This window comes from Cebus imitator, unplaced genomic scaffold (assembly GCF_001604975.1).
Source record: "Cebus imitator isolate Cc_AM_T3 unplaced genomic scaffold, Cebus_imitator-1.0 Scaffold11, whole genome shotgun sequence".
NCBI classification, from domain to species: Eukaryota; Metazoa; Chordata; class Mammalia; order Primates; family Cebidae; genus Cebus; species Cebus imitator.
Genome location: NW_016107326.1, coordinates 10,902,663 through 10,914,639, shown reverse-complemented (window position 1 = coordinate 10,914,639; position 11,977 = coordinate 10,902,663). Strand labels below are relative to the sequence as shown.

Below are 11,977 nucleotides of genomic sequence, written 5' to 3'. Positions count from 1 at the left end.
CTGATTTTTGTATTTTTAGTAGAGACGGGGTTTCACCATGTTGACCAGGATGGTCTTGATCTCTTGACCTCGTGATCCACCCGCCTCAGCCTCCCAGAGTGCTGGGATTACAGGCATGAGCCACCACACCCGGAATTTTTTTTAATAGAAAGGGCCTCCCTCTGTCTCCCAGGATGGAGTGCAGTGGCAAGATCATACAAACTCCTGGGCTCAAGCAATCCCCCTGCCTCAATCTCCTGAGTAGCTAGGATTACAGCCATGTGCCACCATGCCCAGCCAATTTTTTTTTTATATATTATAGAGATGGAGTCTCGCTTTGCCACCCAGGCTGGTCTCAAACTTCTGGCCTCATTCGATCCTCCCACCTCAGCCTCCCAAAGCAGTGGGATTAGAGGCATGAGCCACTGCACCCCACCATGTATTACTTTATAAGCAGTTCTTGTCATTTAGAGACCTCTGGTAAAGACTTAATCTGTTGAAGTATCCTGAAATTGACCTATTGTTTTAAGAAGTATCTGTGTTTCTCCTCCCTGCAGAGTAAAAGGAATATTAAATAGGCTCCTCAGGGTGTCACCAAGCAGCCCAGTAACTCAACCTCCCCAAGCCTCAGTTTTCTCATGTATAAAATACAGTTTACCCAGATGAGTTCTGAATCGCTTCCAGCATCTAAAATCCATGTTTAACAAAATGTTAGGTGTTGGATCTAAACAAAAATTGGAAAGCATCCTGAAGTTTTGTCTTTTTATATTTTAAACCATTTCAGAATCTATAATGTGTATATTAGTATAGATAGAATGAAGAATAGTTTCTGCCATCATGAGAGAAGGTACAAAATTCTCTGGTTCGGGTAGATATTCATAAGTTAAAGCATATCTTAGTGCAATGTGCTTGTATGAAATGCATTAGACACCCACAGTTTTGGACTGGAGTACAGATGAAGTGAGACCATGTGATCTTAAGGAACTGCTTCAGGATGACTGCATGAGCTAGTGATTAAGTAAGGCGGCTGGGTGCCATGGCTCATACCTCTAATCCCAGGAAGGATTTGGGAGGAGGCAGGCAGATCACAAGATCAGGAGTTTGAGACCAGCCTGACCAACATTGTGAAACCCCGTCTCTACTAAAAATACAAAAATTAGCCAGGCATGGTGGTGCACGCCTATAATCCCAGCTACTCAGGAGGCTGAGGCAGGAGAATCGCTTGAACCCAGGAGGTGGAGGTTACAGTGAGCTGAGATTGTGCCACTGCGCTCCAGCCTGGGCAACAGAGTGAGACTCCGTCTCAAAAAACAAACACAAACAAAAAAAAACTAAATAAGACATTGATTTCTAATATGCAAAATAAGATTAATATATATTCTAGTGAAATCTTATGACCTTTCTTATAAGTGAGATAAATGTATAGAGAATTCTACATATTTGTATGATTTTCTAAAGCACATGGCAGCTGCCATCTCATTTAATCCTCACATCAGCCCTATGAGATAAGTACTATTAAGATCCTCATGTTATGTAGGGAGAGAGAGGCAGATTAAGTTGGCTCATAAATATTCAGTAGGACTTTTTATCTTGGTAGGAAGAAGAAGAAAGGAAGTCCATATGGATCAGCAGAGGCTCAGAAAACAGGTTGGTTGAAAACTCTGTCTACAATTTTATCTGTCTTTGAGGAAGGGACGGGATCATCTGCTGATTGAAAGCATGAGGCCAGTAGCCCACATTTATTTGGTTAAAAGACATAAGCCCTGTAGCCTTTAAAATAGCAAACCTATAAGGAAGGAATTTATTGTGTCCTGTCTTTTTATTTTTATGGCCACTTTACTTTTGTTCAATGATATGATCCCCATATCATTTGTCAACATCCTTTTTTCTTGGCCACTGGAGTTTAGGCCATGACACTGTCTGCCATCAAGGAGGTGTGACAAAAGCCTCATCAGTGAACTGAAGTAGGCTCGTGCTGTTAGCATCTGCAGGCCTGTGCTGTACTTTCCACCCTGAGAAAGTGAGAAAAAGACCAGGCATCTGATTATTTCAGGTAATCTTGCACACCAGCCCTGCCTGGTCTTTTTCTCACTTTCTCAGCCACAGACACCCAACCAATGAGTTAGCCATGGTCCAGAGAGAGAGGGCAGTGGGGCAGGACCCTTGAGAAAGCTCAGGGACCACTTGAGACTCCGCCTCCCCAGGGTCTGAACACCAGCGGCATTGTCTCCTCTGCGTCACAGATGCCATCCCAGTGCAGATTGTGGGAAACCAAGCCCAGATGATCTCACAAAGGGAGAATCTGGGACCCTATGAGGGCAAAATACCTTTTAAAGGCATAGCGGAAAGCTTGGTTGGAGTGGTGTTTGCTGTTGTGGTTAATGATCTCGGCATGCTGTTCTTAGTACACACACCTGAGGAGGACATTTATCACTGTCAGCCCGACCTCTGACTCATTAAGGAACCTGTTCTGGAGGACGCACATTACATTTCTGCTTTATTCATTTGTTTTATGTTACCTTTATTCCAGACTGTTGGAAGCAGATTAAATATCCCTTTGCCAGACATCAGTCAGCTGAGTTTACCATCAGCTATGATAATGAGAAGGAGATGACACAAAAGTTAGATCTCATCACAAGTGATATGGCAGGTAAGTGTCATATTTCCAGGACTGTGCTGTTAGGTTGGAGGTACTGCTTATGGGGGAGAGAGGCAGGAGAAAAATAAGGCAAAATCATTTTCTGTTTACATAGGATCCAATAAATCTGAAATGTGTTTTTTCTGCATTCTGCACAGAATTACAAACTGACACTGAGATATTACTCAAAAACCCTATTCACCCAGTCTCTTCACCTGCAGGGGATATAGTGACATCCATACTGATATCCCTGATGTACTACTGGTATCTGGAAGCCCTGAAACTATTTTTGTTACCAAAGCTCTGATGAAGGCACTTGGAAAGAGGGACTAGAAGGAGGAATTAAATACCATTCCTGCCCTGAGGAAGGTGAGATAGGAAATAAAGGAACTCGCAGTATGAAAAGGGCCTCAGTGTCCCTGACAAGCCATCAAGACTCGAGCTTCCCAAACCATCTATGGGAAAGATCTGTTTTTTGCTTTTTTTTAAATTTTTAATCCATTATGAATGAATACACAGTAAAATACAATATAAAATATTAGTAATAGGGAAATGTTAAAGACATACTAATTTTTTTATTAGATTCAACAGACATAAAATTACTCTAAGAATAATTACAGTAAGAGTAGTTTCTCGACAATCTCAGTTTTTGCGCCTGTCTGTCTGTGGCACTGTCACAAACAGTTCCCAGATATGTAGGACTCTGTAATCCACGGTCTGAGTAGTACTTTGCTTGCTGGCTTCTCCCTCCTCACATGCAGCCCGAGGACCGGAAGTATAGGTATCACCTGGGGGCTTGTTAGAAAGGGGGGGGCCACAGAACCGGAAGCTCCCAGGTGACACATGTGCGCTTCAGTGACTGGGAGTTGTCAGTGTAAGGGTTGGTTGAGCCACTTTGTGGACAAGGAGAGCATCCTCTGCAACCAAAATCCATCCTCTTGTTCCTTGGAAGTGACATGAGGGAGAACTTATTTTCTGTTCGCTTATTCCTTTCATTCTCCTTCAGCTTCTAATTCAGCCTTTCCTCCTTCCTCCCTGAATGATCCTTCTCAGGCTCCTTAAATGTGCAGTGCCCCGGGGTCCTGTCTCACCCCCACTAACCACAGTCTCTCCCCTAAACAGTCCCATGCCCTCCCCAGCTTCCAGCAGTGCCCTTCCATGCGTGTTTGTCCACACTGCTTCTCATGGTCAGACTTCCCTCCCAGTCCTTAGTCCGTAATTCTCAGCAGCCTGCTGGACGCCTCCACTTGCAGATCAGTTCCTCAGCAACCACAATCGAATCCATTGTTCCGAAACCTCGCCACACATGCTCTGTGCATTCCTTGCCTGATGGCTTCTCAATTGCACATCCCAGCCTCATCCAGGCTTACCCTCTGGAAAGGGTCCTTGCCTCCTCTCTTTCCTCACACCCTACCTCTCATTGGTAAAAATTCCGGATTCCTGTCCCAAAGCGGCCCCTTTCCTCTTTCCTAGTTTGTGACCTCTATGTGCATTTCTCTTTGCTTTTTTTACCTCTCACTTTTCGTTCTTTTCTTCTTCAGTCGGCCTCCACAGTTACCTGTGAAAGTGCCAGTCTGTTGTCTCCCATAGAATTAAACCAGACTTCCTAGCAAGACACTCACTCAACGCTTTTCCATGGTCTAACACATGGCTAACAGCGTACACTCAGGACATGCGTTCGAATCCTACTCCGTCGCCCTGTTGTGTGACCTAGGAAAAGTTACTTAGTCTCTTTCTGTCTTGGTTTCCCATTTGTAAAATGGAGTAACAGTCCCTACCTCAGGGGATTTTTTTGAAGATTAGATATATTAATATCTTGCTCTTGGAATAGTGCCTGGCACAGAGTAGGAGCTCTGTAAATGTGAGCTGTTGGTGTCGTCCTCACTGTCACCACTAGTCCCTGACCTATTGCTTCGGTCCTCATATCCTATTAAACAAACTACTCTGTGTCCCTCATACTCTGGGCATATCATTTTTGGGGCTCTTCTTTCCACAGTTTCCACACTGTGTGACTTCATAATTTAGCATCTCCAGAACCAGTTTCAGAGCCACGTCCTCCTCGAAGTATTTCCCCCCTATCCCGGGTCATCGTCATCACCCCCACCTCTGAGAAGACCCTACGAGGCCTCCTGAGCAGGCAGTGCGACTGTGTACGGCCTGTGGGTGGCTTCTGTGGCTTTCACCTCAGGGTTTTCCCGCAGGGCCTGGGACACCAGAGGGCACCCGCTGGAGAGTCAGTCACCACAACCTGAAGCAGAGTATCCCCACCTGCCACCTACGGCCGGCCTGCGTATGGTGCCCGCTGACTGCCATCTCTCCTGTGGTTTCAGATTACCAGCAGCCCCTCATGATTGGCACCGGGACAGTCACGAGGAAGGGCTCCACCTTCCGGCCCATGGACACGGACGCCGAGGAGGCGGGGGCGGGCGCCGATGGCGGCCACTATGACTGCCCGCAGCGGGCCGGCCGGCACGAGTACGCGCTGCCCCTGGCGCCCCCGGAGCCCGAGTACGCCACGCCCATCGTGGAGCGGCACCTGCTGCGCGCCCACACCTTCTCCGCGCAGAGCGGCTACCGCGTCCCGGGGCTGCGGCCTGGCCACAAACACTCCCTCTCCTCCGGCGGCTTCTCCCCGGCGGCCGGTGCGGGCGCTCAGGACCGAGACTATCAAAGGCCACAGAGCCCGCAGCCTTCGGACAGCGGCTACGACCTGCCCAAAGCCGCCGGCGCCGTGGCCACCGAGAGCGGTCACCCTGACTCTCAGAAGCCCCCAACGCATCCCGGGAAGAGCTATTCCGCCCCCAGAGACTGCCTCACACCCCTCAACCAGACGGCCATGACTGCCCTTTTGTGAACACAATGTGAAAGAAGCCTGCTGTGGTACTGAGCGTCGGGCTGTCGCAAGGCACTGGAAGAAGGGAGCCTGCTGGTCCAGAGCGCGCGTGTGTGCGCGCGTGTGTGTGTGAGAGATTCGGTAGGATCCTAGAGACAACGTCTCATACTGTTTACAAAATTGTGCAGCTGGTTTCGTGCTGACCCTTAGGGTTGAGTCTGTTGGGTTTTGTTGGGCTAGAAAAATGAAAATTTTCAAATGGCATTTTCATTCCTCTGACTGTGATATTGAGCTGCTTTGGTGTTAAAGGTGTAATCTGTACAGAGTTGTATTTAACAAGAATAAAAGTAACTTAAGTTTCCTCTATCAGATTTTAGTTCTGCACAGAAGTTAAGTGGGAAAATGCAGCTGTTGCAAAACGTATATAGATAGTGTGTTCATTTTTTTCAGTATATTATCTGAACTGTGTTAGCAGCAGGTCTGCTTAAACTTAATCTTGTTGTTATTGTGAGTCATTTCCTTTCATTTGATAACTAGAACTAAAAGCATTTTTAACATTCTTCTCCTGGAAGAAATGAATTACTTGAAGCATGAAAAGCACACCAGGGTGGTTGTTTATTTATCAATTATGGTTGTAGATCTAGAAACAAGCAAAGAAACAGCACCTCCACAGCTGCCCTTTTCCTTAGACTCCACTTCAGAGGGGGATGCGAAGAGGTCAGCCCAGCTCCCATGACCATGAAGGTGGCACAGGAATTACAGTGTGAGTGGCTGTATCAGATGTTTTCGTACCTCAGATTAAAAATATTGCTGAGGTCAGAGGCCACACTTTTCATTACTTTCTTCAGAAGCAGCACATTTTTGTGACTTCTATTGTCCTCTGAAAAACAAAAAAATTATCTGGAACATGTTTATACAAAAGTAAGTCTGGCCAAGTCTAAATCAAGCTTTTCTGCTGACATGAAACTGTTGGAAACTGATCTGATTTTATAAGAAACAATTTTCCCCTCAAGGAGGCGTCTGTAATTCCAGAACAGCCCAGACCTCAGCTGTACCTCATGTTCAGTAGTTTTTATTTGGGTTTGCTTTGTGAGTTAACTATGGGGGATTTAACCTCTTTTGCCAAAGAGGAAAGTGTGTGTGTGTGTGTTTTTAATAGAAAATACGGACCAAATTTTTTTTTCCCTAAAGAATGTATTATGACCCTGTTTGTATGGTTATCACATCCTGTGAAATGTATATATGTTAAAATAGTGGGGTGCTAGAAGGTCATGGCAGACTAGCTGCTGGTTAGTGTGGAGGGTAAATGGTTTACTTTGTGGAGTTTACATGGTTTTATGTGCACACTAATTGTAATAAACTATGCCAAACCAAACTGCCCCTGACTCTCACTGGTCAGCCCTGCTCACTGGGGTGTTAGAGGCACTCAAGGCTCAGCCTCTGTGAAAAGGCAGGTGCCACAGTGGAGAGAGCAAGGGCTTGGTGCCAGGTGAGGCCAGACCCTAATCTACCACAGAAGAGTTGAGACGTCTTTGGCCGCTTATATAATGATGAGCCTTAGTTTCCTCATGTTTGAAAATAGTGTCGTTGTGCTTTCTTCCTCCAAAATTTACTGATAAAAATTAATTGGAACATTTATCAAAGTGTTTATTCTAGAATAGGTCTTTTTTCTAATGTAAGCCTTCAGTGGGTTGTTTACAGAATTTTAACATTGGAATATTAGACCATAAGAACAGACTTAGGTCTACAGCACTCCTTTTTATTTATTTATTTAGTTTTTTGAGACAGAGCCTTGGTTTGTCACCAGGTGCCAGGCTGAAGTGCAGTGGTGTAATCTCAGCTCACTGCAACCTCCACCTCCCAGATTCAAGCAATTCTCCTGCCTCAGCCTCGCAAGCAGCTGGGACTACAGGTGCGTGCCACCATACCCAGCTAATATTTGTATTTTTTAGTAGAGACAGGGTTTCACCATGTTGGCCAGGATGGTCTCGATCTCTTGACCTTGTGATCTGCCTGCCTCAACCTCCCAAAGTGCTGGGATTACAGGCATAAGCCACCGTCCGGCTTACAGCACTTCTTTACAATGGAGCTGTCTTCATCTATCACAGTTCTTCTGCGATCTAATCATGACTAGTGGGAGAACAGGACTTTGTTTTGGATTGGCACTGCCTCAGGGTAGACTCATTGTATAGAACAGGTTGGATGAGTGGAAAGTTCTGATAAACCCTACACAGTTAAACCTAAACTAGAGAATAAGGGCAGAAAAATATTACGTCTTTCTTTTCTGTTGTGTTGCAACATCAACACGTATATGATAAGGCATGAATGAGACAATTCTCATTGTCTGATATCTTTGGTGTTATCAAATCCTACTGGGAGGCAAAGCTTGTATTCTGCTACTTCTTACATTTGTGGTTGAAACACATTTGCTATGATAAGCAAGACTAATACAGGCTCCTGAAACTTTGCGCTGGGTTTTATTGTTATTTAAATTTTCATTAACATTTATAATCAGCCTAGAAAATAGAAAGGATGTGAGAGATTGTTTTGTGTTTACACTGCTTTGGATTCTTAACAGAACATGAAATCACACAGGCACAACTGTATACACCATGAATAGCTACAAGGCCTTTCTCCACTCTGACCAGTCACAGCAGTCCAAGTGTGGCCACCAGGTTGGCCTATTTCTAAAATGCTTGCATTTGTTCTTGCATCAAATAGTTACTAAGATTCTGAGAGCAGTGTTCACCCTGTACTTGAGTTGAAAGAGAGGATGCCTAGTCCCTCCCACAAATCTGAGAGCAGTTGAATTCCTCCAATGGGAAGGGAGGGTGAACACTGTCACTTACTCCAACCTGCAAGTATTTCCTGCCCAAAACACAGCCCATGCAGTCACCCCATGCCACACTGCACACCCCATTGCACCCACCCACACTGCTGTGTTTGTATCCCCCGTCTCCCACTGATCTCACGCATCCCAGCCTCTCCCTGTTCTGGGATAAATTCCCCCCTAGAGGCTTTAAAGATTTTTATTTTGTCTTTGGTATTCTGCAATTTTACTACCATGTGTTCAGCTATGAATTCATTTGTATCCCCATTGCTCAGGGCATGCACCTCTTGAATCTTAGGATTTATCAATTGTGAAAATGATCAGCCCTCTTTTTTTGTTGTTTTCTTTTTCTTCTCCTGGAAATCCATTTGGTTGCTCATTAAAGCTTCTCACCTTATCTCCCATATCTCTTATTCCCTAATATTTTTAAATCTTTTTATCTTTCTGTGCTGGGTTCTCGATAAATTCCTGAAAGACAATATGGCCTAGTGGTTGAGAGTACAGACTTCAGATTGCCTGGGCAAGAAGCTGTAACCTCTCAGTGGCTGTTTTCTTGCTTGTGGGCAAATCAATATTATCCACCTACCTATGGCTGTTGTCAAGATTAAGTGAAACTTTAAGAGCACTGGCCCACACAAAGCACTACATAAGTTTAAATATTATCGTCCAGTTCACTAATTCCCTCTTCTGTTATCTAATTTGCTGTTTAATTTATCTATCAAGGTTTTCAATTTCTTTTTTGATTTCTAGAAGGTCTGTTCTTTTTTGACTCTGCTCTTTTCCACAGTCTTGATTTTTGGGGGGCATTGATGCCTTCTTTTAATAATTTGAAACATACTAATTTGGTAATATTTCTTATTGTTCTGTTGTCTTCACTTTAGAGGAAAAGCTGAGGTCTGTACAGTGGTTTATAGGGCTCTGTCAATGCTGTCCAATAAAGCTTTTGCAATAATGGAAATCTTAGCTCTGAGTTGCCTGATAGGGTAGCCACTAGCCACATGTGCCTATTGAGCACTTGAACTGTGGCTGGAGACACTGAAAAATAAATTTTTAATTTTACTTTTTATTACTAAATACAGGTGAGGAGCGCAGGCATTGCCTGTAAACCCTTGATTGCCCATCTTCTCAGGCTATCCTTCTATAAATATCCTTTGTAAAACAGCAAGCTCATGCTGTTCCCAAGCGCTTGCACATTCTAACAGCTGCAGAGTACAGTATATGACCAGGTGGAAAGTTAGATCCCCCCACTCACAGGATCCCTGCAGTTAGTCTTCCTGCTCCCTCTTCCTATTGGCCATAGGTAAATTAGGCCTCCACAATTCTCCGGCTGCTTTCAAGTAACCTCAGAAGGCAGTGACTAAGACCCTTTCCTCGCTCCCAGCTTCCCATGTCCCAGGCTGCCTGTGGCACCCGGACTGCTCCTGCCCTTGGGTCCCGCACATTCCAGGGCAACGATGGAGGAAGGGCAGGCCAGGCCAAGCATGAGGAATGAACAGTCTTTACTGGGCTCAGACCAGGAGTCCATGGGTCTTGAAGATTTCTGTGAATTTGTCACTTTTCTTCTCCACATTCTTCTCAGCCTGTTTCCGTAGCCTCACCAGCTGTTTCTTCTTCTGGTAGTGGATCTTGGCTTTCTCCTTCCTCTCCTCCAGGGTGGATGTCACTGCCTGGTACTTCCAGCCAACCTCATAAGCCAGGCGCCCCATATAGGCAAACTGTCTTGTAGACTTCAGACGCACGACCTTGAGGGCAGCCGGAACCACCATCCGCTTTTTCTTGTCGTGGGTGGTGGGATGCAGTCAAACACTTTGAGGCGCTCCAGGGCGGCCTGGCCTCACTTGGTCTTGTAGGGCAGCATGCCTCGCACAGTCCACCAGAACATGCGGCTGGGGGCCCGGAAGCGGTAGGGTCCTCGTGAAGGGTTGGTGTTTATCCGCTTGCGGAGGAAAGCTAAGTACTTTAACTTGTTTCTGTAGAAGTTGCCAGAAATGTTGATGCCCTCACAGTGCACGATCACCACCTTCTGGCCCAGCAGTACTTCCTTAGCGACGATGGCCGCCAGAAGGCCGGGAGAGGGCCTCAACCATCGAGCACCAGGACGTGCACCTCCATCTTCAGCAGTAGGCTAGGAAAGCTATTTTTTATAGTTTTTTTTTAATTGATTTTGTTTTTTTCAGAGATAGGGTCTGACTATGTCACCCAGGCCGAAGTACAATGGCACAATTACAGCAGGCTCTAGCTCCTGGGCTCACGGGATCCTCCGCCTCAGCCTCCTTAGTAGCTGGTGCTACAGGCATGTACCACTACAACCTACTGATTAAAACAAAATGTAGAGATGGGGTCTCACTGTGTTGCCGAGGCTGGTCTCAAACTCCTGGGCTCAAGTGATACTCCTGCCTTGGCCTTCCAAAGCTCTGGGGTTATAAGCATGTGCCACTGCACCCAGCCTAATTTTATTTTATTTAAATACAAATAGTCACAGGTGGCTGGTGGTTACTGTATTGAGTAAGACAAGTCTGTGACCTGTATCTCCAACAGGCCTTCACTTCCTCGACCCCCTCGTCTCCTACTGCTCCCCACCAATTCACCCCATTCCAGCCACGTGGGCCTGTTGGCTGTTTCTTGAACATGCCAGGGCACACTCATCTGGACATGTTTGTGCTTGTTCTGTCTTCCTAGAAAACTTCCCCTAGATATTTGTGTGGCTTTTTCTTTTGCCTCTTTCAAGTCTGCATTCAAATGTAACCTCCATGACATCTTCCCTCTGCCTGTCTGAAAACTGTGAGCTTCTCTAACAGGTTTTCTATCTCCTTTCCTGCTTAATTTTTCTCCTTAATATTTATCACTGTCTAATATAGCACATATTTACAATTTTTTTTTGCATATTATGTCTCTCTCCCAGTAGACCATATCTCTTGGGGGAAAGAATTTGTCTCGTTTAGTCCCTGCATATCTCCAGCACCTAGAACAGTGTTCAGCACATGTTTGTTGAAGGAATGGTCAGAAGTTCTCGAGGCTCTATCCTGTTTGTTGTTTCTATTGAATCTGTTGATGATAGTTTGCTGCTTTGTATATTGAGCAGGTCTTGCTCTGTTGCCTAAGCTGGAGTGCAGTGGTACAATCAGGGCGTACTGCAGCCTTGACCTCCTGTGCCCAAGTGATCCTCCCACCTCAGCCTCCTGAGTAGCTGGAACCATAGGTGTGTGTCACTACACCTGGTTAATTTTTAAGATTTTCTGTAGAGACGGAGTCTCCCTGTGTTGCCCAGGCTGGTCTCAAGCTCCTGGGCTCAAGTGATCCTGCCACCTTGGCCTCCTAAAATGCTGGGATTATAGGGTGAGACACCACACCTGGCCTGTATTTGAAAATTTTTGATGTGAGCCCTTCCTTAGTGGGTCTTTTTCCTCCCTGTAAAAGTTTAATGATATTGTCCTTTCTTAGTGGTTTTGCATTTGCATCTGTTAGTGACACTAGGTAGGACTGCAGTTAAAATACAGGGTGTCTTGTTAAACTTGAATTTCAGATAAATAATTTTTTGTGTAAATATGTTTTATGCAATATTTGGGACATATTTGTTGTAAAAATTTGTGTCCTGCATTTTTATTTCCTAAATCTAGCAACTCTAATACTAGGAATATTGTCAGCCCTGCACCAGTTTTTAATTTTTAGATTGGTCATTTCTAGATTATGCCTTGTA

At 45.2% G+C, this 11,977-nt stretch overlaps 1 protein-coding gene and 1 pseudogene across 2 annotated transcripts in view; one reads left to right on the top strand and one right to left on the bottom strand.

Moving 5' to 3' along the window:
* The window catches only part of DCBLD1 (discoidin, CUB and LCCL domain containing 1), a 66,509-nt gene extending 59,684 nt beyond the window's left edge, over positions 1-6,825 (top strand). For both annotated transcript variants that reach the window (XM_037727535.1, XM_017497265.2), the window contains 3 exons: positions 1,577-1,626; positions 2,510-2,629; positions 4,948-6,825. In XM_037727535.1, the coding sequence (XP_037583463.1) occupies positions 1,577-1,626; positions 2,510-2,593 (134 nt within the window). In that variant the 3' untranslated portion in view covers positions 2,594-2,629; positions 4,948-6,825. The remainder of the gene's footprint in view (positions 1-1,576; positions 1,627-2,509; positions 2,630-4,947) is intronic.
* A 2,937-nt stretch (positions 6,826-9,762) lies between these two features.
* LOC108318188 lies at positions 9,763-10,392 on the bottom strand (annotated as a pseudogene).
* Positions 10,393-11,977: the final 1,585 nt, after the last annotated feature.